The 26,288-nt window shown below is 45.6% G+C and overlaps 2 protein-coding genes across 3 annotated transcripts; both read left to right on the top strand.

Annotated features, from left to right (window-relative positions):
- Positions 1–1,160: 1,160 nt before the first annotated feature.
- LOC123053385 (auxin response factor 9) lies at positions 1,161–6,622 on the top strand. Of its 2 annotated transcripts, none has more exons than XM_044476854.1 (14): positions 1,161–1,673; positions 2,507–2,622; positions 2,723–2,818; positions 2,939–2,995; positions 3,167–3,319; positions 3,399–3,483; positions 3,714–3,804; positions 3,924–4,088; positions 4,447–4,566; positions 4,651–4,735; positions 4,864–5,032; positions 5,234–5,619; positions 5,714–5,904; positions 5,987–6,622. In XM_044476854.1, the coding sequence occupies exons 1-14, from the start codon at positions 1,637–1,639 to the stop codon at positions 6,150–6,152; spliced, it is 1,917 nt and encodes a 638-aa protein (XP_044332789.1). In that variant the 5' UTR covers positions 1,161–1,636; the 3' UTR covers positions 6,153–6,622. The 2 variants fall into 2 exon arrangements, with proteins under 2 accessions (XP_044332789.1, XP_044332788.1); XM_044476853.1 differs by having other exon boundaries at positions 5,186–5,619.
- Positions 6,623–15,056: 8,434 nt separating this feature from the next.
- Positions 15,057–21,479, top strand: LOC123053384 (CLPTM1-like membrane protein cnrB). Its single transcript, XM_044476852.1, has 12 exons — positions 15,057–15,367; positions 16,682–16,828; positions 16,918–17,032; positions 17,114–17,205; positions 17,332–17,429; positions 18,250–18,287; positions 18,546–18,781; positions 19,019–19,112; positions 19,202–19,392; positions 20,124–20,343; positions 20,689–20,856; positions 20,945–21,479. Exons 1-12 carry the CDS (start codon positions 15,158–15,160, stop codon positions 21,127–21,129), a joined length of 1,794 nt encoding a protein of 597 aa, XP_044332787.1. The 5' UTR covers positions 15,057–15,157; the 3' UTR covers positions 21,130–21,479.
- The last annotated feature ends 4,809 nt before the right edge of the window (positions 21,480–26,288 follow it).

Raw genomic sequence — 26,288 nt, 5'->3', positions numbered from 1 at the left:
ACTACGAAACATATCGATGCATACAAAAAATTAATCACATCCAACAGAACCTATGAGTTCAATCTTTGAATAATCATATATCAAGATTATTATGAACATGAACTAAATACAATACATAATAAAATACTTTTATGAAGATGCAATCACCATGGTTCCAATGCATCATAACACATATTTCTCTAACAACATCCAACACGCATGATTTCATTTTTTGTTACAAAACAAAAAAATGAACTAGGGTTCATCTTGAGGATTCATACACTACATATAACAAATATATCAAATATGCATCTCCAATATTCATCATACACTACATCCAATACTTGCATCATAGCATAGGAACATGCATCATCCATCATATAAAAAAACATTCAAATCAATTATGAACTAGGGTTCATCTTAACACAACCATACCAACTATTCAATATAGTTCATATCTAACACAATATAACATCTAGAATCAACCTAAATCAATCCTAGGGTTAATTTTTTTTAAATAGGAGTGATTTGAATCGAATAATGCGACGAATCGAAAGGTGTTTGTTAAAACTTATTGGAGGGATTGAAAGAGCTTACTTTTTTTTCTTCGGGGCCATCTCGGTCCGCAAAATCCGTCAAGAAACGAAAAAGATCGGAGGGGAGAGTGTAGGGGATGAGAGAGGGCGAGTTGGAGCAACTACTCTGTTCTTCGTGGTAGGGGGCGGCTGGGTGGGGGGGAGAAGGGGGTGGGGGCGGCCGGCCCGCGGTTTGTATATGCCCACACCCTACCGCCAGAGACTCCGGCAGTAGGTTCAGACATCCTACCGCCGGGTGGAGCAGCGGTAGGGTGTGACGGAGGGGGCACGGAGGCCGTTATCGTTGCTGATGTGGACAAGTTTGCTACCGCCGCAGGTCTCGGCGGTAGGCTATATGATCCTACCGCCAGGCCCCCTGGCGGTAGGCAAAAAAATCAGATCCCAAAATATTTTCGAACGAGGGTTAAGATCCTGATTTTGTTTGAAAAAGGGTCAAAACACGAAAAGCACGGGCACCCAAATGCGAATGCAAATCTTATCCGCCCAGACCCACCGCCGACCGACCCAACCCACCCGCACCCGTACCCGTACAGCGCGCCCATCCGCCCGTGATCCATCCGATCCGCCTGTCTCCCCGCCCACTCTGCCTCCTCGGCCTCGTGCAGCTCCCCCCTCCCCTCCCCTCTCCTCCTCCTTCGACCGCGACCGCGACCGCCGCTCGCTGTCAAAACCCAGCCCAGCAGACCAGTCGACTCAGTCACGAGCATCCAAATCCCAAGCCAACACACACCTCACCCTCCTCCTCCTCCTCCCTCCTCCTCACCACACACGCTACACGCCACCTCCTCCTCCCCGGCTCCCACGCCGCCCCGATCCCCTTCCCCGAGAGCAGCCCCCCACGTGACCCGGATCCGACCGCGCTGCCGCCCCCCGGCTTCATCCCCCGTCCACGGCCGCCCAATTCGCGGGAATTCCTCGATTCCCGGAGGCCCGGCCGTCGAGGCAGATCCATGGAGCGGAGCCGGCCGCAGCGTCGAGGCTAGCACATCGGGAGGAGCTCTCGGTTTCGTAGCTCACAGAGAATTCTCTTGCCGTTTGGCTCCGCAAACGTGGCTGCGGCGATGGCGATGGCGAATCCTTCCGCGGCCGGTGCCCCAGGTTCGATTTGCCGCCCTCTGTAGTCGCAGTTTCCGTCTATGCAATTTTTGCCTTTGGGGGAACTGCTTTGGTAAAAAGTTGGTCTGGTTTCTCTCTCATGGTAAGTTACTAAGTTAGGCTTCGCCCCCAGACTGAGGGTCTGAGGCGGTAGTTGATTAAGTCAGTGGACTCGGCTAGTTGACTGCTTGTGCAGAAAAATTAGCGGAGCTTCATGTAACTTGAGTCGATGCCGATTAGTAAACATAATTGTATGCCAGCCTGTCCATTTTGTTTCCAGTATTTGGTTGCAATCGCTCTTGTTGATCCGAGTAAATCGCCCTCTATTCAAAGCAATCACGATGTTTGCGCAATTTTCTCTAGTAAGTATTTAGTACCGCACCTTATGGAGTGATGGGTTGCTCTCTCGTACCGATGCCTGTGATGTGAATTGCGATTCACTTTATGGAGTGACGTGAATTGTGATGCACTCCCTTTTTTTCTTCTTCCGACGCGTGATCCAGTCAATCGAAAAAGTATGGATATTCTTGTGACTTAGTATTTTCTATTTTTGTTAATATGCTTGATTTATGTTGAATCCGTATGGTGGCAACTTCAGCACATGGCAGTATTTTATTGATGCGCTAATGATAAATAGGACCAACGGACACTTCAGTTGGGTAGAGTTTTGTGCTTGAACTTTCTAATTATGATTAGGAAAATTCATGATAAATGATTAAATTTCGACAACGGGAAATTTAGAAAGCAAATAGTGTCGTACCATGTATCTTGGCCTCTGATGTTTCTGTTCTAAAGCTCTGATCACCTAATATTGTAAATCAATTGCTTCCATGTAGGAATCTGTAGCGACGCACTATTCCGGGAGCTATGGCATGCTTGTGCCGGTCCGCTGATCACAGTACCCAGACAAGGCGAACGAGTCTATTACTTTCCCCAGGGTCATATGGAACAGGTACTCACCGGTTTATATATCTTTTCTGCCTGTCTCATTTGATCAATTCTTCTTGCTACATATAATGTTCTTCTTAAACTGATCATGATTTACTGTATAGCTTGAGGCGTCTACAAACCAGCAGCTTGACCAGTACCTGCCGATGTTCAACCTACCATCCAAAATCCTATGCAGCGTGGTCAACGTAGAGCTCCGGGTCAGTGTGTTTTTATCTGTCTGCTGTAACCTCTTTGCTTGGAGTGTCTGGGAAATGGTTGGTCTAGGTATGCAGCTAGAAATGTTATTCTTTGCTAACCGGCTGAACTCTGTAATGCAGACGGAAGCTGATTCAGATGAAGTTTACGCTCAAATTATGCTGCAACCAGAGGCTAATGTGAGTCTTCCTGTTTTAACCATTGCTAACATGCAAATGGCTCATATTACTTTCCAATGTACAATCTTATGCCCTTTTCATGTTGCAGTGTACAGTACTTTGTTAGTTCAGTTTCATGTCCCTGTTTACATGTACATTCATTAATTTCCCCATTTGAACCCCCTTAATTAGCAAGGTGAGCTCACAAGCTTGGGTCCTGAGCCGCAAGAACTAGAAAAAGGCACCATACATTCCTTTTGCAAGACACTGACAGCTTCGGATACGAGTACCCATGGTGGTTTCTCTGTTCTTAGGAGACATGCTGAAGAGTGTCTTCCTCCGCTGGTTAGCATTGAAAGCGTTTTTTACTCCAGTTGATGTCTACACTATTTCTGGCTTATTGAATGGTAGGGTTGCTTCACAGGACATGTCTCAGAATCCACCATGTCAAGAACTGGTAGCCAAAGATCTCCATGGAACTGACTGGCATTTTCGTCACATATTTCGGGGTGAGTTTACAATTTGAGCATTCAGCTTGAAGCCCCTTTAAGCTTCTCGTCGCTGTGTTCTTATTGTTTAATTGTTTCGGTGTAGCACTTCATGTCACAATTGAATGCTGAACTCTTACCACTGCAGAAACATGCAGCATATACTGATTCATTACTTCATGACTATGTGTGAACTCTCTCTCTCCCTCTGTCTGGTTCTATCTCATGCCTTCCGGTGTTTTGTGTTTCAGGACAACCTAGGCGACATCTACTTACAACTGGCTGGAGTGTCTTTGTTAGCTCAAAAAGATTGGTTGCTGGTGATGCATTTATCTTTCTGAGGTACACAACACAATACTGTAATCCTGTCACGTGGAGGCAGTTTTTATGCATTTTCACCTCTCTCCTGTCTCGGCTTAATTCTGGTGAATAGTAATAAGTAATATTTGTATCATTTGCAGAGGTGAAAATGGTGAGTTGCGGGTCGGAGTAAGGAGGCATATGAGGCAAGTAAATAACATGCCATCATCTGTGATATCAAGCCACAGCATGCATCTTGGAGTCCTTGCAACAGCCTCCCATGCAATCTCCACTGGGACCCTCTTTTCTGTTTTCTATAAACCCAGGTAAGGTTCAACCAGTTTTCGTCTTTGTTATGCCCGTTGCTGCATGGTAATGGTTATTTCTGGCAACCAAGCAGTAATGCAAGATAATAAAGATTTTTTCGCAGTTTTTACTTGATTGCTATGGCAATTTCTTATGTATGTTGTACATTCTGCTTAGGTGTGATACAACTCTTGCTCATTTGGTCTATTATACCTGTTATGCATTTACGTCCGAGAATTCACCCAACTAATGTTTCTTTTGCTTGCTTAACTGGGATGGCATCATGGTTGTCGTAATGAGTATTAACAATTGGTGATTTTTTTTATCCATACAATCTGATGTATAAGGCTTACCGGGCCTCTCTGACTTTGTTTCCAGAACAAGTCAATCTGAGTTTGTGGTGAGTGTTAACAAGTACCTTGAAGCGAAGAAGCAGAACATTTCCGTTGGAATGAGATTTAAGATGAAATTTGAAGGCGATGAAGCTCTTGAAAGAAGGTAACCTGGGGTTGCTTTTGACAAGAGATGTTGGCTTTGTTCCAACCATCTAGGTGGATATGACAAACATTTCCCTGGTTACAGGTTCAGTGGAACAATAATTGGTATTGGGAGCACGCCGATGGTGTCAACATCTCTATGGGCAGATTCTGATTGGAAATCTCTGAAGGTACTAAGATTCTGTATTTTTGAGGGTTCAACTAGAACTACAGTTTCTCTGGAGTGCTTTTAGTGGTGCATTATCATGTTTCCATGTTTGCTTTCTCATATCTGATTCTTTCCTGTAATTATTGCCAGGTCCAATGGGATGAGCCTTCATCCATTCTTCGTCCAGATAGAGTTTCACCATGGGAATTGGAGCCACTGGATGCAGCTAATCCACAACCCCCTCAACCTCCACTGAGAAATAAGCGTCCCCGACTTCCAGCTTCACCTTCTGTGGTTCCAGAACTTGCTCCGAAATTTGGCAAGATATATGAACTCCTTAGCGCCTGTTACGATTAATATATGTGGTTTATGGATGCAATGCTCAGCTCTCAGTCATGAATATCATATTTTTCTGTAGTCTAGTCCATTATCCTTGAGTTTTACATATCTAAGCTGGTGCTATTTGTATCAGGACTATGGAAGTCCCCAGCTGAACCAAGCCAAACCCTCTCATTTTCAGAACCACAACAGGCTCGAGGGTTATTTACTAATTCACGCTTCTCATCATCATCAAACGTTGCATTCAATCAGTTCTACTGGCCAGCAAGAGAATCAAGAGAAGACTCTTATGCTGGAAGTACTAACAAAGTCACTGTTGAAAGAAAGCTTGAACCAGCTGCTGGTGGGTGCAGATTATTTGGAATTGAGATAAGATCTGCTGTGGACGAAACACAACCCGTGCTAACTGTCTCAGGTGATGGTTATGACCAAACGGCTGCATCTGTGGACGTGGACTCTGGCGAGCTCTCGCAGCCATCCAATATCAACAACTCTGGTGCCCAAGCAGCAAGCAGTGAGCGTGCTCTTCTTGAGACCCAAAGTCGCCAAGTTAGAAGCTGCACAAAGGTGATAGTTGTCACATTTTGAAGATGCTCAATTTTCAATTCTTGTAGCGTTCAGGGTAATTAAGTACTGATCCTCATTATGATTCCTCCTCTAGGTAATTATGACGGGAATGGCAGTTGGAAGAGCAGTGGACTTGACAAAGCTATATGGGTATGTTGATCTTCACTGCAAGTTGGAGGAGATGTTTGATATACAGGGGGAGCTATGTTCCACACTCAAGAAATGGCAGGTTGTTTATGCCGATGAAGAGGATGATATGATGCTTGTTGGGGACGATCCTTGGGAGTAAGTACCCTTATCACTGTCTGAATGGATGCAGTTTTCCTATATCCAAGTCCTAATTCCACTCTAATTCATGTTGTTGCAGCGAGTTTTGCAACATGGCGAAAAGAATTTACATTTATACATATGAGGAGGCCAAGCAATTGGCACCAAAGGCCACCAAGCTCAGCCGTGTGAACTCATCACATGAATCGGTCACTCCGCAGAGTGGCTCAGACTATCCAGCCTCGTTTGCCAATGCAGATTGCTGAATGCTAAGTTGCTAACTTTGCTCTAATTACGCTCTTTCTTCCTTTGATCATTCGGGGAAATTGCCCATGATCATCCGCTCTACTCAGGAGAGCTATGATTGCTTCACGGACAAAAGACATTGTGTGCGTTGCTGTGGTGGGTTTGGTCCTGTGTCAGCAAAGAGGCATTCTGGCATTTCGTGACGTTTAGTCGCCAGTTGTTTTATGCGAGAACTGGCGGTGAGCCGCAGTATGCATATTGCCGTAGACTTTGCCTTCGTTGCTTGCTACAGTAGTAAATAGGCGTATGTATATATTGATCTTTTGGGTACCTGTACGAATTGATGCAATTCAGCAATTGTTACTTTTAGCAGCAGCAACCTTTTCGCTAGTGGTGGCGGTGGTTAGTATGTTTCTGTATCGTGTATACCTTTCTCCCTCGTGGAAGCCATCTGTATATATCTAAGAAGTAAAGTTGTGTTTTATGGTCTTTGGCATCTGTGTGCCTTTTTGTTCTTTTAGAGATTGGGCATCTGTGCCTTTCGTTTCCTGAGGTCCAGTGTGAGGTATGTCGGCATATGATCGCCCCCAACTGGAGCCTGCCTTTAAACCATACTTGAGGCCACCAGGGGAAGGCAGGAAATGTCTCTTCCATGGAGGGCCTCGTTTGGGTCGTAGGAAGTTTGGAGGATTTGAAATTTAAGGATTTTTCTCCTATGAAAGCCATTTGGATCATAGGCTCGCGATACCAAAGTTACTATGGAATCCTTTCCTATGCTTCCCCATTTCATATGAATCTTCTTAACATGAGCTCAAACCATATTTTACCATTTTTTAGAAGTCCAATGCTCTTTGCCCCTCTCTTTACCCTCTCTCGTCAATACTTGAAATTTTCTATGTTCGTCATCTGTGTATCATCCGAAGGTATTTTCAGTTCTAGTGGGATTTCACGGTACATGACATCCCACTCCTACTTTTCCCTATTTCTACGTTTTCAAATTTCTTCAATCCAATTAGTCCTTTAGTGCTCCCTCGGATCCTCTACTAAATTAATGACAATTAATATGGATCAGTGGGAGTAGCTTGTTGCGGGCCGATCCTCTTTGTGGCTGTGTGGTTGTTTGGGTGCGCATGATTCATGTACTGCTTGACTGTTCTCTAATAAGAAATGCTTGGCTGTTCTCTAATAAGAAAAGCAGTGTATGAGACTTGGGTGGTTCTCTAGTAAGCTCACCAAGAAACCAGGGAGTAGGCCGAGCCTGATTAGATTTTAAGCCTGTTGGACAAACTCTTTGGCCCTGTTTGGTTCAGCTTTTATCGACGGATTCCGCCGCCGCGAAGCAGAATCTGAACCACAGGGCGAACCCAGCAGAATCTGGTTCCAGAAATCCTCTGCCAAAATCTGAACCAAAAGCGGAAGCAGCCCAGGACGTGCTTTCCAAAATCTGATTCTGCTGCGGGCCAAAATCTGAAAAAGCTGTATCATCTGGTTTGCCAAATGACCTACATCTTTTTCACATCAGATTTTCCACAGCTGTTTTTCCACAGCAGATTTTTCACAGCTGCTTTTAAAAATCCACAGCCGAACCAAAGAGGGCCTTTGACGTTCAGAGGCCGTCGTCCTTGATGGTTATGTAGCGAATCTGGTATGCCGGAAATGAGGTTGCTCACCACAAATCACCGGTCCTCATCGAGGCTTGGTGTAGATTCCTCGCGAGCTATATCACGTCCTTAGAGCATCTCCAGCCGTTGGCCCCTCAGGGGATCCTAAAATCGCCGCTTGGGGCCGAACCGGCGCTAAAAATTAGCGTGGGGGCTGTCGGGTTCCTAGAAGCCGGCCTCAGGGTCACCCCTAGAAGGCGACTTTAATTTTTTTTTTAGAAGGAATTAGCCTAAAATTCGGCGAACGGGACACAAATTCGGCTAAAATTCGGCAAACATGACATTACTTAGGCGACTTAAATAATTTTTTACATAGCAAAGTGAAATACTTAAAAAAAGGCCGCAACTACATGCCGAAGAAGGCGCTAAGCACGGCGAAGTCGCCATCGTCACCGCCATCGCCATTGTCGTCATCGTCCTTCTCCTCCTTCACGCGGCCGCCCCTACCGGAACCCTGCCCGAGGTTGCCCCGGCGGACCGGTGGCGGCGCGTCGTCGTCGCTATCGTCGTCGAGAACGACGACGCCTCCCTCGTCCCAGCCACGGCGCCGAGCGGCGATCTGCTCTAGGGCACGGCACTAGCGCTCCAGCTCCGTCCGCGCCCAGTCTTCGCGCACCCACTTCAAGGCCGCCGCGTCGGAGAGCTCCGGCTCCGTCTTCACGGCGGCGAGCCCCGGCTCTGTCTTCACGGAGGCGAGCCCGGGCTCCATCTTCACGGCGGCGGCGAGCCCTAGCTCTGTCTTCGGCTTGACGAAGCGGGGCGGAGCCGAGGAGGAGGCGCGCCTGCCCTCGTTGATGACGATGTCGGCGCTGCGGGTGCGTCGGCCGAGCGGCGTCTCCGCGGGCTCGACCTTGACGCTGAACAGCGTCGGCGACCCAGAGGAGTGTGAGGAGGAGCGGGAGGAGGAAGAAGAGGACGCCGTCCTCCTCGGCAACCATTGGTCGCCGCTCCGGATCGGGGCGGCAGGGTACGTCAACGGCGGGTCGTTGTCGCCCTCGAGGTGCCCGAGAACGGCGTGGAGCGTGCGGCCGGGAGCGCCCCACCACAGGCGACGGCCCTCGCTGTTCTTGGTCCCCCAGACCACCGGCGCGTTGTTGGTGGAGGCCAGCTGCTGCGCCTGCCGGTGCTGGAAGTACGCCGCCCACGCCTCGTGGTTGCCGGCGGCGTACTGCGGGAGGGCCCGCTGCTCCTCCGTCAGCAACGCCCGCATGCGGTCGACCTCGTCGGCGAAGTAGTCGGCGCGAATGGTGACGTCGGGCAGCGGCGAGATGGGGACGCCATCGACGCTGAGCCTCCACCGCCCCAGCGCGCGCATGTCGGGAGGCGCCGGGATGGTGGCCTCGAACAACAAGTGGGCTTCCCACTCGTGCAACGAGCGGCGGCCGAAGCCGTTGGCCGCCGCCCCATCGTCAGGGAACCGCTCGCCCATCGTCGCGGCTGGGCACGAGAGAGGGGAGGAGCGTCAGCGGCGGCTGCGCACGGGGAGAGAGAGGCAGAGCTCGGCGGCTGTGGGCGGGGTGTGGCCACAAGCGAGGGGAAGGCGTTGCTTTATACCGGCCAGGGCTGGGCGGCCGTGTGTACGCGTGACGGAAAGGGGGGGCGTCGCCGCGCCGCCCGTGAGGATTCAATGGAAGGCTGACCGGCGGCAGCCTTGGCATTGATTCCCCGCGGCGCGGGAAACCAAGGCGTTGTGAGGACGACGAGGTGAGTGTCGCTGACTCGGCGAGCCCGCAGTTCGTTCACGCCAAAATCGCTTGCCCCGGCGCCCCTGAGTGCCCCCCAACGTGCCGGGTTCGGCCTGGGTCCGCCGGCGCCAGTTTCGGCCCAAACCGACGAAAAACAGGTTCCTGGGACGCGACTAGGCCGATTTTGGGGGCGTGGCTGGAGATGCTCTTACTCGCCATTCAACAACATATGAAGGCGGACCTGAAAAAGGAAGGGAAGGAGCATAGTTCTAAAAACCAAACCGGACCGAAAGTCTGACCAGAAAAACCATGAACCAGCACCTTGCCCTTTTTTTATGGTGTACTGGTCTTTTAGTAAAAACTAAAAATATTTTAAAAGGTGCATCAACAAGGAATCAAACAGCTAACCTTCACGCAACACATGCTAAAGGCCCAATAACCAACTAGGCTAATAAAAATTTGTGATTTATTAATGGTTTGCATCCAATATTACATGTATTCATTTGATATGAGGTCAAAAAATTGAAAAATTATCTTTAATATATTTTTCTTTATCACAAATGAACCGGTGAACTGGCGGGCAAACCAATAAAAAACTGAACCAACAACCTCACCGGTTTGATTGCTGGATCAGTTTTTAAACTATGGGAAGAAGGTGATCAACTTCTTAAGAAGTATGCCGGTCAATGTACAAGAAATAACACCTACCCCATGCTGGGAGGTGCTACTCCTGCAGGAGTCGTTGGGTTTCGCCAAAGAGGAAGGGCCATGCAGATAACAACAAAGTTGTCTCTTAGTTAAGAAGCAAGGTTTATCGACCAGCAAAAGCTCCTAGGCTACCAAGATAAGCAGCACCTGCACAACATAATAAAATGCTTGCACCAACGCGACAAGGGGGTTGTTAAGCCCCTTGTCCTTCTAGTTACAAGATTAAAAACAAATAGATAGATAGGTAGTTGTATATTAAAACGGCAAATATTAAAGGCAATTTTTATAGAAGAAAGTATAGACGGAGAATGGACCCGGGGTCCATAAGTTCATTAAAAGTATCTCTCTTGGAAGCAGGCAATTGATATGGTAATAAATTACAGTTGGACAATTGACAAAAATAACAACTTTGAACGTAAATCATCACCGTTGATTAATAAAAGTTCCTTTCTTGAAAAAAAAACTACTCCCTCCGTAAACTAATATAAGAGCGTTTAGATCACTATTTTAGTGATCTAAACGCTCTTATATTAGTTTACGAAGGGAGTACCCTCTACCAATAAGTACTGATTTTTTGAAAACAAATTTGTTTTATTTTTCTATAAGCATGTCTCCAAGTTTTTTTTATGAGAAGACCTCCATGGCCTAATGTTAGACTATTAAAAGAAAAAACTGACGTGACATACCGCAAAGGCCCAACTCTATCCGTTCAATTTTTTCTCCGTGTAGTGAAGGAACCCGTGGTTGGATGGTTGGGATGATACTGGTATCTTCAGCCCCACAGGGTTCAAGTCACAATGCTCGCATTTAATCCTGGATTTATTTCAGGATTTCTGGCAGTGCGCGTTCAGTGGAAGAAAACGTTCCCGTCAACTACGAGGCGTCTTTGGTAACTTCGTCAATCTCAAAATGATATGAGTCTCTTGAGATGCTCACAGTGGTAGGGTGTGCATGTGTATTCATAGGGAAGAGTATATGCATGTATGTATGAACGTCTGCGTTTGTACTGTGTTAAAAAAAATCTTTTCTCCTTGTGCGGAAATGTTAGAAATTTTGGCCGACGATGACACGAGATAATTAAAGTCTCAAAAAACCAATGTGACGAGATAAACTTCGGGACGAAGACAAATTGACGGGTCCCTTTCATTCTCCACGTCATAGAGTAGGTTCGGGTCCATGGCCTCGGAGCCCCGCAAAACATCTCTCTGTCCACGGCTTCGCCTTTTGAGTTGAAAATTGCTAGCAGAACCCCACACGCCAAGGCCAAGCTTGCATCTAATCTGAGTATCTGACTAATCACTACTCCTACCATGCATATGAGCCACAACAGAGTACACGTGAAATTCTAGGTGACAAGAGATCTTAAAGCAATTATGTGATTAAATGGCAAAAGAAAAACATGTATACACCAAAAAAGATGATCGGACCCTCCATCGTGCTACACATCTAGGGATGGCACCGGCAAGATATGGGTACGGGTGGAGCCTCCCCATACCCTTACCCGTTTACTATGAACTTACTTATCACCCATACCCATACCCGTTAAGGGTATAACTTTTTCCCATACCCGTCACCTAACAGGGTATGTGGATACCCATGGGTAAAAATACCCGCATTTACAACACATCAAATTGAGTAGACAGTAGTTGTGAAAAGCAACATATAATCATAAATTATTAATAGCAACACATTTTAAATAAGAATGTACGAAAACACATTCTCAAAAACAAAACAAAAAACTTGCACATAAAGCAACCCATAAAAATGTTAAACAACAACATATAATCATAAATAACAACACAGTCATACACTTTACGTTCACAAAATCACGATAAATTATAGAGATAACTTGACTGCACATTAGAGTTTTTACCTAGTGCGATTAGGGGAAAAAGTTAATACTATGTTAGAATATTAAAGGAAACCCACTTGTCAACATTTTAGATGGTTACATGGGTACACGAGCATGGGTTATATGATCCCATGCCCGTACCCTCTCTACCCGATGGGTATGATATTTTTCCATTTAAGTACCCATGGGTAAATTTATGTTCCATACCCTTACCCTAATAGGGTTTTACCCGCAGGGTACGCGAGTAATGCGTACCCATTGCCATCACACATCCCGAGTGAACTGTTGGAAGAAGCCACTACAAAACCAAGTTGCTCTAAATATGGACGCGGCATTTTCAGAGGAAGAAAACATGTGGGCCTGTGGAGCAATTTTGCGAGATAGTATTGGCATGTTCATTGCAGTATCCAGTAGCGACGGCTAACCTTGATCACGTAGCCGATGCTTGTTCAGCTGAGGCTGCAGCTCTGGTGAAGGGCCTGAAGCTCGCAAATACAATTGGCGCAATTCAATCCCGTGCAATCAGACTGCATGGTTCTAATAGAAGCTGTGCAACAAAACGTGAGGCACTCGATGGTGGTTGGCCCAATTCTCGAGGAATGCCGGTTACTTTAGTTGGTTTTGCAAAGGTCATTTTAGAGCATTGTAATCGTGATTCTAATATGGTAGCTCTTGTGCTAGCGTGAAAATGGTCGTGTTGATCCACCAAACTTGTGGTTGGACTCATCTACTGCTTTTTATTCCTGAACTTTTAGCTAAGCATTGTTTCATATTAATAAAGCTAGTCATGATGGTCTTTTCTTAAAAAAAAGTATATGGTATTATCGTTTCTAGGCAACTGTGGCTCAATACGGTTGACCTTATCGTTGGAATGTGGAAGCGAGCGGGCATCCTAAAGGGAGAGGTCGAAGCCTTTCTTGGGCTCTCGCAATGTGGGCGAACGCGGGAGTTAGAGCTTAGTTTCCGTGTGGAGTTGAGATTGTATTTGTAGTCACCAACGTGGAGGGGTTCTTTACCCTCATTATCTCCTTTAATATATAATATGCACATGCGTATTCACATTTTTTGGGTTGACTTTGTCCTTAGAAAAATTCTCAACATTTTTTCTTGGATGCATACAACCACATCATTTATTATAATAATGTTTAGCGGCAAGACGAATGTATAGTCTAACAACAACTCACATATTCAAATATTACCACAGACAACTCACATCTCCACATACCTGTTCGCAAAAGGAAAAAAACACTACTAGAACCTAACAAAGTACGTGGTACTCGGAGACAAGATCTTGAAGAAGAAAATAGTCAATCGAACAACATGTTGCCCGGTGTAACCAAAAGGTTAAATATGGGGCTATCACCCTTGAAGCATAAATCCGAACCAACACCTTCAGCAAGGATACAAATATGCACCGACATTGCTTGATCCAGTTGAAATGGCTACCACAAGTTTCGCCCCGAATAACTTGCACACTCTTTTGTTGATGGCGATGTTGCCATCCAACTTTGTTGCCGGAGAACACTTGCTCCCACAGTGCATCATGAGCCAACCTCCCACGTTGAACGAGCCCATGCCCTGCTCGCGTTGAAGGAGAAATCGCCATAAGTGTCAAGCCGCCGCCTCCACCGCTTGGGTTGGCACACCACCATCAGAGGCCACCATTTTGTTGATTACCCACGATCGACGGTAAGAAAAAGAAGAAACACCATTGGTTGGTTAGATAATAAAAACAAAGCACAGTCTACGCCTACACCCATCGACACCACGTCGAAGCTTAGCCGAGGACCTTCTCTCAAACCCATCCAGGGAGTGACTTTATCTTTGCCTGATAATTCGGCCGCAACCGTGCCGGACCCATCCACCGCCAACCACCACGACGTAGGAAGTCATTGGAGCCTCCATCTCCGCTCGTCGTCTCCTTTATCATCCTCTCGCTGCACCATCGGGACATCATTGGAAGGCACAACATCGTTGGGAGGGAGCCGCAGCGTCGAGATTGACGGCCCGTCGCCATTTGCAGCAGCAGCAATGACAATGACAACATGCGAATCATGTGAGGGCAATGATGGTTATATATGGATCGCCTCTCGGGTACCCCTTCCGAGCGACATAGGGATCAACTGGATTAGAGGAGAAAGCAGAGGCAGTGGCGGGATTGAGCCACGACATCACTGGTCAGGGTTGAGGTAACTTTTCTTTCGTATCATTGTCTTGTTTTATGAGGCGGATTACATTTTTAGTGGGATTTTTTTAAGATCTAAAGACGATAATGAGCAAGAATATAACAGATGCGCTCTTTTATTGTGGCTTTACGGAAAATTGGGCCTTTTGACCGACCTTGAGTTGAATAGTAAATACAACGAGAATGAGTGCCATCTGTGTAGAAGCCATGATCTTTTGCATTTGCAATCATAGAAGCGTGAAGTATGTATAGGCTTATTTTGTTAATTTTAGTATAAATAGCATAACCATCTGCACATAATCTCCGGTCATCTAAAAAGTGCATATCCCGTTAATGCAGATTAATGTTTTGGTGGAGACGACATTCACGTCGATAGCGATGTACCTGCGGTAAATCCAGCAATCTTGAGTCTCTTTTGTTCATGCAGTGAGTGCGTGCGTGTGCGTTGCGTCTAAGTTGTACTCTCTCGTTGACGTTCAAAAGGATATATCTAGACGCACTTCATCAATCATCAAAACAGAAAAAAATCCTGCTGATTCCTTGACTCGGGTGCACCTAACAATTTGCTTCCTTTAAAGACGGCAACTAGCCTCGTCGTCCCCTAAAAAAAAAAACTAGCCTCGTCGCGCAAATCCCAGCATCATCTACCTTCTCACTGCCAGCAGCCCCCGAAGTTCCCAGAAATTACATCTCTGAAAGCAGCGAAACCAAAGCAGTCCGGCATCCGCACGAGCAGGGACTCCAGACTCAATTTTCAACAACTCACGTACGTATCTGCAAAAGAAACCTATAAATTTATCGTAAAACCACACCCCCCCCGCTTAAATCCCCGGAGAATCAATCACACAGAGCTCCTCCAAAAAGAACTCTTGTTCCCATCGCATCTCGGCGGCTCCCTCCCCCCTCCTCGCCCCGATCTAACTCGCCGGCGGCCATGTCGCAGCCGGCTGCCGCCGCCGTCGCGGCGCAGCCGCAGGGGCAGGCCCCGGCTGGGCGGCAGGGAGGCGGCCTGGGCCAGAGCCTCGCCGGCATCGTGCGGATGGCCGTGTTCTGGTACTTCGCGTCCAAGTTCTTCGGCCCCAAGCGCGCCCCCACGGAGCCGGGCTTGCTCATGTCCAACCTCTTTCAGAAGGGAGAGCCAATGGTGAGAACGCCCCCCCAAGCCCAGGAACCTCGATTTTGGGTAGAGGAGCCGTGTTAGGTTTCTATGGCGGTTTTAGAGCGGTTTATTATTGGGGTCAGTATAAAGGCGGGGGGGGGGGGGGGGGGGGGGGGCTTCGCGGTCATGCAGTGCGGGTTGGTTCTGCTTGCTCCGGAGCGAAAATTGTGCGGCGATCTCATCAGCTTTTTTTTACTGTGATCTCGAACTTTTCTTTTTCTTAATATACCAGAGGGTGTATTTGTGCTGATTATTATAATTGGGGCAGCTGATTTAGTCGGTTTATGCGAAGACACCTGTTGTTTGTGTGCCTGTTGGAGGCAGTCGAACAAGTAGGCCACGTTTGTTCTAAAACAAGCAGATCACGGAGATAGTGGTGCTCCACAGCATTGTGGTTTGATGTACTGTGAAAAGAAAGGCACGCATGTTAGTTGGATGTTTTATGATCTCCTCTCTGGAGGCCAAGGGTGTTCATGGTTGTTGGGAACTAGTAGAGTATGCAAGGAAAAAGAGAAGATACACCAAGGATCTCGATTATTTTGGATTATGCGGTGTACCTGGTTCACCGTTGAGTGAGTTGTGAAGATGATTGATGTTTAAACACTTTTTCTGTTGTTCTTTGAAATGTTTGTCCACGATGAAGCTTAGGATGTCATAGTATGCAATGTACCGTGTGTCCGTAATGAAGCTGAAAACATCACCCCATACATGGATAACGACTCTTTATGGGTTTGTCATTTAGACTTTGGTGAGGTTGTGTGAACTAGGTATTCCTCGAGATAAAGCCAACTGTACAATTTATTTGGTACATTGTCACTTTTTTTATTTTGGGTGGGAAGTTATTTTTTGGTGTTTATGCGGTGCACACCGACCTTATAACTTGGTGTGTCGCTCCAAATATTTGACCGAGGAGGTGTAAATCCATTTTGTTGTCAAATCGACGATTCAGTGGCATGTGGTAATGTCTTATACAGGTCTACATATCAAGGTAATTGAATATTAAAAATGTTTCTATGTAGTACCTGTTTTCAGTAAATTCTAAGTTGAAGTCAACCCCCCCGCCGTAAATTTGGCCCGATTTGTTATCTTGCCAAATTTACGTGTTTGGCATTTTTAGGAAATTATGGGACCAATCAAGCAGAAAGACGTTACTGGATTTATTAAATTCCTCAGTAGTGCCACCCAAATTTTATGACAGTTTGGAGGTAGCACGGTGCATGCATGAAGCACTAGTCTTGAAGTCTTGCCCATTTTGCGTTTTCCTGAAACACAAATTGAATGATGATTATGTTGCTGCAGGATATGTGGATGTATTTATCGGAGAATGATAAATTTAGCAACTTTGGTAATGAGGATGCACTCATCTGGCATGAAACAAACATACCATATGCAGTCTGGACACCTACCAGTACCAGAACACACACACTGACATACTATCCAACGGAGGTAGAATAATATTTGCTGCAATTTACAAATTATGTTATGGTTATATTTTGTTGGATTGCCTAATTTTGTGTCGATGGATCTTGCCATAGGCTCTCAAGCACAATGGCTCTTTGTATGCTCATGTTTATTTTTCCCGTTCGGGTTACCCTGTGGACCCTACCGATCCTGAATATGAGCAAAAATCTGCATTTGGAAGGACACATCGTAAGTTTCCTGTTCATCTCAACCATCCTTTTTATTCATTGCATGTTTGTATGAAATGCTCACTGCATTATACCTATTTAGCTATTGTGGCATACTTGCGGAAATCAAAAGCTGGTCATAAGAAGAGCTTGCTTGGAGATTCGGATGAGTCCGAGGAAAAGCTACCCCCTAAGGTCATTACTTGATTCTTTATTGTTGGGACAGTATGCACTAGAAATTTCTATTATAGATTATCTCTAGCAAACACAGAATCTCCCATGAAAAAGCAATTAACAGAAGACCGCATTTGATTTCTGCAGGAGAACAAAGAATCCGAAGACAAAGAGGAGGGCCCAGTTGAATATATTTCTTATTGGAAACCAAATGTGACAATAAATCTTGTTGATGACTTCACACGGTATGCACAAGATCAAACTATATTTCACATTTCCACTTGTATATGCCTGGAACTATTATTTATTCTTTTGAATTGTAATCGCATTGGCGTGATTAATATCTTTTACTTTCTTTTCTAAATATCATGAAAAGTACCCCCTCCGTTCCAAATTATTTGAAGTTCTAGCTTTGTCCAAAGTCAAACTTCTTTAGGTTTGACCAAGTCTATCTATAGAAAAAATATATCAACATCGACAACATAAAGTTAGTTTAATTAGGTTCGTCATAAAACATATTTTCATACTATATATAGTTGATGTTGTGGTTGTGCATATTAGCACATTTTTCTATAGACTTGGTCAATTATAAAGAAGTTTGACTTTGGAGACTTTTTTTAACCGTAAGGGCATACACTCGCAATCTGCATGCTGAAAACTATTTTCCAGTGGATGCTAATCACAAACCGGCACTGCTATACCATGCAATCATTTGTGTTTAAGATTCTTCTGAAACTGCCGCTAGAGCCTTGGCGCAGCAGTAAAAGCTGTCGCCTTGTGACCATGAGGTCACGGGTTCAAGTCCTGGAAACAGCCTCTTGCAGAAATGTAGGGAAAGGCTGCGTACTATAGACCCAAAGCTACATGCACCGGCCTGCCCTTTTTTATGATTATAGATCCTTTTTGTTAATTTTGATATATGTGGATTCTCTCATCTCAGCTTCATATTAACCATGTAACAACTGCACAATTGTTTCTTTCTAGTTTCACGGCTTTTAGTTCTTCGTTGTTGTTCATCTGTCCTACAAAATTTTCAATTGATATTTGACCATTTTTATTTCACAGGTATCCCCAAAACAACATTCCTCCAAATGTTGCTCCATGTATCCTTCAACTGTAACAATTATAGTGCGATATTATCCTTTTTATCTTCTTTTTCCTATGAATTTTCTACCAACGCACACGTGTTGCATACTGCTATGTTATTCTTATACTTGAATCAATTTTTTATACTTGAAGATGACGTTGCACATAGCCAACTTCTGATGAACCTAATTTATTGTTTAAAATATATCTTGTTAAGATTAGCATTTTCTCAAAGTGAGGGAAGGATTGGTGTTTCCTTCACCATATATATACAGATTTGAATGTGGATCCAACTACAAACAGCTACTATCCAACTGTATTCTTCAATGAATTTTGGCTGTTGAGGGACAAATTGACAGCACTCAACGAGACTGTGAAGGAACTGACCTTGAACCTTGAAGTTAGTCCTATCAGCATGACCAAGTGGCAATTATTTCTACAGATTGAGCAGTCTTTCCAAGTTCATCGTAGTTACGGAAGTATGCTTGAAGGCGAGGCTGATGAGCTCAAGGTATATGGAAGTTTTCAACTGTGCTCATTCAGACTCTTGCCTTTTTTTTGGAGATATGACGTGCTCTATTTTGTTCTGTGTGGTAGTGATGTCCCTTACACCCTTTCTTTTGTGAGATGCCAAGTATATGCACTTTTAATTCAAGTTCCTTGGAAATGGTTGCTTCTGTTATATGCCTACTGTGTTAGTCAGATTTGCTTGTTACAGGTTTTCACTGACCTTGGACTGCTTTTGCAGAGGGTTTTCCTTGAAGGAAATCCATATCTACTGGGATTGACCATGATTGTATCTCTGTTCCACTCTCTGTTCGATTTCCTGGCTTTCAAGAATGGTACGTGCACAGCATGGTTTATTTAATACCATAAAAATGAGTATAATCCAACAATAACTCATATGTTTATGATGTTTCACATTGATCAGATATCCAGTTCTGGAATAAAAACAAGTCCATGGAAGGTCTTTCAGCGAAATCTGTTGTTCTGAACTTCATTTGTCAGCTGATTATATTTCTGTACCTGCTTGACAATGATACATCATGGATGATTCTTGCTAGCTCTGGAGTTGGTGTGTGCATTGAATTTTGGAAGATAGGAAAAGCGATGCATGTTGAGGTAAGCCTATTATGATGATTGTATTCTTTGCTTCTGTTAGTATCTTATACACAAGCATACAAACAGAGCCGGTCTGCTTGACATGCAATATGCACTAAATGGAACTACTTGATCCTAGTTGTCTTCACCTGAAAAGTAAATACTTTAAACACTGGGTAAAGTGCTAGACACAGGATAGCATACAAACAGAGCCGGTCTGCTTGACATGCAATATGCACTAAATGGAACTACTTGATCCTAGTTGTCTTCACCTGAAAAGTAAATACTTTAAACACTGGGTAAAGTGCTAGACACAGGATTGAAATAATCAAGCTCATGGGTCAATATGAAGAAACCAATTATGCACTCCCCCTGTCTCAAAATATAAGACATTTTTTGATATTTTGAGACAGAGGAGTACTACCTATTCACTTGGAATTTCTTTCTCATAATTCAGTGTAAATTTGCAATACTGGGTTAGCGCTTGTTTTGTGCATTTGCTTAGGTGCATTTATTAAAACCCATGTCTTGATGATCCAGAATCATGACCTTGTGTCAGCTAAGTAAGGACTAAGCCATCACTGTTCCTTGACTTTGATGGTATATACATATTACCAAAGCAGTGTATTCTCTACTGTGAGGTCTAATTTATGAGTTATTCTTTCCTCATAAAGCTTGATGATATACAAATCTGTTGCATTTTCTCACTAGTTTTTCTCTCACTTGGAACAATTTCTCTTACTTGAGTCCAGATTGACAGAAGTGGAAAGATTCCCATGTTGAGATTCCGGGATCGTGAGTCATATACACAGAATAAGACCAAGGAGTACGATGCGCTTGCAATGAAGTATCTTACGTATGTCCTTCTAGTCCTTATGGCTGGTTTTGCTATCTATTCACTCAAGTATGATAAACACAAGAGCTGGTACTCGTGGATACTCTCTTCCCTCACAAGTTGTGTTTACATGTTTGGTAAGTAATTCCTTCAACACCGTTTCACGTATTTTGCATGATTCACTAGGCAAACTAGATGATACCCCACATGTTGTTGCGGAAATTGGTTGCTATATATTCTGATGAAGTTGGAACACAAATATTTGATTATTGTATAGATGTAAAATATTGATGGAATGTAAGTAGTGTAAATGGTTTTCACATTCATGGTAGCATGTTGAGATGGTCCTATTCCAATGCATGGTTGCATGTTTAGGTGGCATAGCTGCATGTGTTAAGATAAATAGAAGTGGCGGGGATCACTCGCGTAAGTATATATGATTAGCAATGGAACTTATGTATATACATCGTTACATTTTTCAGGTTTCATTATGATGTGCCCACAATTATTTATCAACTACAAGCTGAAGTCCGTTGCTCACATGCCATGGAGACAAATGACCTACAAGTTCCTCAACACTATAATTGATGATCTGTTTGCATTTGTGATTAAGATGCCATGGTTGCATCGTCTCTCGGTTTTCAGAGATGGTAAGATGAACTACTATCATTGCTGATAGCGGTGGACATTTCATCCAGTCTTTAGGCTGCTAACTGACCATTTCCTGTTGCTGCGCAGATGTTATCTTCTTGATATACCTCTACCAGAGGTGGGTATACCCAGTTGACAAGAAGCGTGTCAACGAGTTTGGCTTTGGAGGGGAAGACGAACCCGCAGCGCCCCAAACTTTGGAAGGAGCAGCGGCTGCCCAACAGATCGAGGCCAAGGCTGAGACGAGCACGGAGGACAAGAAGACAAAGTGAGCCTCCGCAAGCTTCAATCGACACAGACACATCTCGGCAGCACTGGCCGTTTTGGCCGCCGGGCACAAATTTTCTGTGTGCCAAATTCGACGCTGAACTCATCTTCACGCGTTGCTGACCATTAAGAGAAGGATATGTAACAGGTTCAGATTGGGCGCGTGGACACAATACACATAGTCTTGTTGCCATTACCGTTTATTTGATTTTGGTTTGTTTTTTTATGCTTAGCGACAGCAATTTCTAGATGGATCTTCAGGATTCTTGTTGATGTATAAGTTTTGCCTGCTGGAAAAAAAAACCATTCACACCAGTGACATGCATTTTGGCCGTAATGCGGTCGGCATTATTCAGATTTGGTGTCTTGTACAGGGCACAAGGGGGCCGAGGGGAATGTCCCTGGACCTGCAGTGGTGAGTGTGAGTGACAAGTGACACGACGGGGAGTTGACTGCAGCCGATGACAGGCCGGCGTGGATTGATCAGCAGAGGGGGCACTGGCACTCCTGAACAGGGCGGGCTGATGGATCCGAGTGGATGAGGTTGCTTAGGTGGGTGGAGAGTGGAGACGGATTGCGCGGCGGAGGTCGCCTCGTGTAGCAAGGGTGGCCGACCTCCACCTCCTTCCTCGTCCTATGTCGATCTTCCGGCGTTATGTAGTTCTCTCATGGCATGCATACTTGGTTCGACGGCCGACGGACCCAGCCCTTAGCGGGTGCGCCACCAACCACTAATGTAAAGAAGATATGTTCCTCCCACGTACAGGTCCCCCAATTCTAAAAAAATTCTCAAGAAAAAAAAACCGTACAGGTCCCCCATCCCTCACCCCCTCAGACTTTTCGACCTATTCATCAGCCGTCAAGTCAGTTTCTCTCATAAAAAAACTTGTCAGGACAGTACAAAGAACACCAGAAATCCCTTCCCCAGAATCCAGGAAAACCTTGTTGTTGTAGACAATTGAAAAGTTATTGTGCTAAGGCTCAACAAGATCAACACGCCAAAACAACAAAAATTGTTGCTGAAGAGAATCGTAGATCAGAAGGATCCAACCTGTAGATACACAAACATATAGATAAACAAAGACCATATCGAAGCGGAGGCCGGCGAGGCGAACACAGACGAATGAAGACCAGATCTAGGACCAGATATACGAACGAACACCGACGAGAGGGGGGGGGGGGGGGGGGGGGGCGCTATCTCCTGCGTAAGGTTACTTTATTCAAAGGAATTTCGTAGGATTTTCTAAAGGATTAAAATTCTTAAGATTTTTTTCTACATTGGTCATTTGATTCGTAGGATTGGATCTTATTTTTTTCTAAGGAATCATTTGTGTTATACTCCCTCCGTCTGGAAATACTTGGCATCAAAATAGATAAAAAGCGATTTATCTAGACGTATTTTAGTTCTGGATACATCTCCTTTTATCAATTTTGATGACAAGTATTTTCGGACGAAGGGAGTAGTATTTTGTTGGGAATCTAGCATCTATTCCAACCTCTTTTAATAATTTCTTCATTTTCTCCGTGCCATCAAACACTCTCTGTTTTAAATTCCTATGTTTTGCTATGATATTCCTAATCTAGCGTAGATCAAGAAGGATCCAACATGTAGACAAACAAACGCAAACGAACAAAGACCAGATCCAAAAGGATCCACCGAAGACAAACACGGACCGAATCTTCAGAGATCCTCTTGAGAGACACCTCCACACCCTCCGACGACACTAAACGCACCGCCGGGACGGGCTAAGCGGGGAGGACTTTATTCTATTTTTATGGAGCCTCTACCGCCTCGCCTTCCTGAGTAGGACACATGCCCTAACCAAAATCAGAAAACACCTAAAAACAAAGCCCCTCCAAAGCGGCGCCGACGGGAGGCAGGGGAGCGCAATCTCCTACCTAAGATTAATATTGATTCAAAGGAAAGGATTTTCTGAAGGATTACAATCCTTCAGATCTTTCCATACGTTGGTCATTTGATTCATATGATTGTATCTTATAGAATTTTTTCCCAAGGAATCATGTGTACTACATTTTATAGGAAATCTATGATCCACTCCAACCTCTCTTTTATAATTTCTTTATATTTTGTGTGACATCAAACACTCTCTGGTTCAAATTCCTATGGCTTGCTATTCCATGGGATTCAAGTGGTCATGCCACTTCGATCCTGTATTTTTCTTGTTCCCGCATTTTGAAATTTCTTCGAATCAAAGAGGCCCTAATAATGCAAGGTCGACAATAGTACAAGACACGATCAACTCTTCTAGTACTTGGATGACCCATCTCGTGCTGGCCGCATGTTTCAAAACTCTCATGATTGTCTTGACCACAAGGAAAATAAGATGTTTTTGGCCACAAGATTCATGCACGGCGATGTTCCTGTCGATCGATGGACGGATGTTAGCGCCCATGCCGCGTTGCTTCTCCGTTCCTGGACAAACCCATCGGCTGGTTTCACTTAAAGTAAGTGCTCTCCCGTCTCCACCAAGGTGCCTCGATCGTCGTCTCGTCTGCAAATTAAACCGGCCATGTGCATTGTACTACATGCATGGTGCTCCGAGGTTTTTGTCATTAGCAAGATCTCTAAGTTATTATCATGCATGCATCGCCAGATGATTATGGTGTCCCCTCCGCCTCCGGTGCAAGGCTAAATGGGAGAGCATGTTGCATGTCAACCTAAACGGAAAGCTAACGCACGCTGTCACCACACAATGCAGAATCACTTTGCCTGGCCGGTTTCGTACGAAGGGACAGATTGACGGACGACCTCGACGTTTCTCGGCTAGCAAATATATACCATTCTCTTGTCTCTCTCTCGTCAAATCCACACGGAAAATCGTCTAGTGGTTTAGTTATGCGAGGGGATAGATCAAGTGGCTAGGACTGCTGGTGGTGCAGCTGCTTTGCATGGCTAAACAGGCATCATGGAATGGCAAATGAGGTTAATCAGCCGCGTTGTCTCAGAGGTCGCTCTCTCCGATCTGTTTCATGCGATTTCTGTATATGCTTTGTCCACATGCGATGCGAGGAGCGGAAATCATCGTCGTATTTCGTTTCTGGCCATGCAATGTGCCAATGCTGGCTTTGCGCCCACTTGCCGAGGAATGTCAAGACGCCGCCGTAAGGACACCGATATGTATATATTCTGTAGCATGGCATGTGAGATGGTGGATAAAATCAGCATAAGTTTGCGGCTAAAAAGGCCTGGATCTGTTCCGCCCGCGTGAGGTGCAGATCAAAGCCAGGAAGCAAATGGTGTGACAACAAGATGCCGGTTTTCATTACTGATGAATAATGGGCATCATATTGCTATCAATCGTGTACAAAATAGGGCGTGGTTTCAATCATTTGCGTCAGTTGGTATAGTCAGGATTACTCTTCGGGGATTGAACAACCGCGGTTTCAGCTGGCCGCTCTAGTAATTCTCGCCCCTGCTTTCTCTGCAGCTAGCTCGAGATGAAACCGTCCTTGAGATTCTACCTAAACAGCCAAAGGAGGCTTGAGGCGTGAGTGGGCTCACCAATGCCTGCGCCCCACCGGGCAGGCATCAAATCAATTTCGAGTCACCTCGCTGTTCACTTGTCAAACGTTCGGATTCCCTCGCCACGACCAGCATGGCAACATTTCACCTCACCTGCTGGTTTTTCCGTTGCTTGCAAGAAAAGATGGTGGGAGAAGAAGCAGATTGATGCAACACCGGGGTTGGGTGGGTTCCCAAGTCTCTCAACAGTGAGCCCACCGGTTGTCCGAGTCCAAATTGTCATGCCGAGGTACGAAGAGTTTCCTGCGTCTCAGGACGGAAAGGGTGGGAGTGCTTTGTCCTCGAGCCCTTGCGTCTATACCTGGCCATCTGTCGGTTCGGGCCGGGCCTACCAAAGCCCGAGGCAGAAAACCTAGGCCCGAGCCCGGCCCGGCCATCGGCCTGTTTTTTGGACCCGAGCCCGGTCCAAAAGTGATAAAGCCCGTCAGGCCTTGGGCCGCGGGCCGGGTCCCTTCAGTAAATCACGAAAATGGCTGGCCTGGGCCTGGCCCGGCCTTTGGGCTCAAAATCCAGGCCCGGGTGCAGCATCAGGTCGAGCTGGGTCGGGTTTTTTCAGGCCGGGTAGGGTCAGGCCGTTCGGGCTGGGCTGCCCATGGCCAAGACTACTTGCGTCCATGTAGCTCTCCTACCTTTTTTCCTTGGTTCTGTATACATGCAAGGACAAGTGCGTCAAGCGTGTGTGCATTATTATTTTTCGTCACACGGGAGGTAAGGCCAACTTCAACCGTCGACTCAAAAGGACATTCCTTTTGTCTGAATTTCGTTTGTTTAGGGCGGCAAAACGGCAACCCGTGTTCATTTTTGTCTGTCCTACTGTAGGTGCCCTCAATGCGCGGCCGCATCGCAACTTGTCCGCGTCGCAAACGAACATTAAAAGAAAATATGACTGCACATTTTAAGACACGCACATAAAACACAATCAAACTAGTCATGGGCGCACATTCAAACATAACTAAACTAAGAAAACTTTAAAAAAGATAAATTAGATGCCACCGCCGTTGTTGCCTTGGATGCCGTCGTCGTCCTCACGCGCCGCCGTCCTCGTCCTCGTCCAGGGTGAGGTCGACGTACGGTGGAGGTTGCGAGAGGTGGGCCGGTGGCCCTTGCGGTGGCTGCCAGGCCGGAGGTGTCGTGGTTCTAAGTCTGACAGTAGAATGGGGGGGGGGTAGGGATGTAGAGGCAAGATCCTAGCTATGGAGAAGTTGTACGCACGAGTTTTACGAGTTCAGGTCCTTCTCGGAGGAAGTAACAACCCTACGTCTCGGAGCCCGGAGGCGATCGACTGGATTATATGCGTGTGTGTTACAGGGGGTGCGAACCCTTGTGCCAGTGGAGGAGGGTGGCTTATATAGAGTGCGCCAGAACCCAAGCCAGCCCACGTTACAAGGAGTTCAATGTTCATCAAGAAGGAGCGTTACAGGTAACGTCCGTAATAAAGTGTTATAAATGGCTATTAAGTCTAGGAGTTAATGCACGACCGTTGCTGTGTAGAGTGACTTTAGGTCTTCTGTCCGTCGAGTGTTTCTTGTTACGGTCGAGTGACCTTGATTCCTCCGAGTGGAAATGTTTCTGGTTCAGTGGATGATGGTACCCCTCGAATGCTTCTGGCTTTAGAGTGAT

The sequence above is a fragment of the Triticum aestivum genome, chromosome 2D, assembly GCF_018294505.1.
Source record: "Triticum aestivum cultivar Chinese Spring chromosome 2D, IWGSC CS RefSeq v2.1, whole genome shotgun sequence".
Taxonomy (NCBI): domain Eukaryota; kingdom Viridiplantae; phylum Streptophyta; class Magnoliopsida; order Poales; family Poaceae; genus Triticum; species Triticum aestivum.
This window is presented reverse-complemented; position numbering and strand designations above follow the sequence as displayed.

What these genes read in the sequence shown, in the direction of transcription:
- LOC123053385 (XM_044476853.1), top strand. Translation starts at nt 1,637, where the DNA reads ATGGCGATGGCGAATCCTTCCGCGGCCGGTGCCCCAG. An exon ending in TTCCGCGGCCGGTGCCCCAG is followed by an intron (nt 1,674 to 2,506) that starts GTTCGATTTGCC and finishes GCTTCCATGTAG; the next exon opens with GAATCTGTAGCGACGCACTA. An exon ending in TGGTCAACGTAGAGCTCCGG is followed by an intron (nt 2,819 to 2,938) that starts GTCAGTGTGTTT and finishes TCTGTAATGCAG; the next exon opens with ACGGAAGCTGATTCAGATGA.
- LOC123053384 (XM_044476852.1), top strand. Translation starts at nt 15,158, where the DNA reads ATGTCGCAGCCGGCTGCCGCCGCCGTCGCGGCGCAGCCGCAGGGGCAG. An exon ending in TTCAGAAGGGAGAGCCAATG is followed by an intron (nt 15,368 to 16,681) that starts GTGAGAACGCCC and finishes ATGTTGCTGCAG; the next exon opens with GATATGTGGATGTATTTATC. An exon ending in AGGAAAAGCTACCCCCTAAG is followed by an intron (nt 17,206 to 17,331) that starts GTCATTACTTGA and finishes TGATTTCTGCAG; the next exon opens with GAGAACAAAGAATCCGAAGA.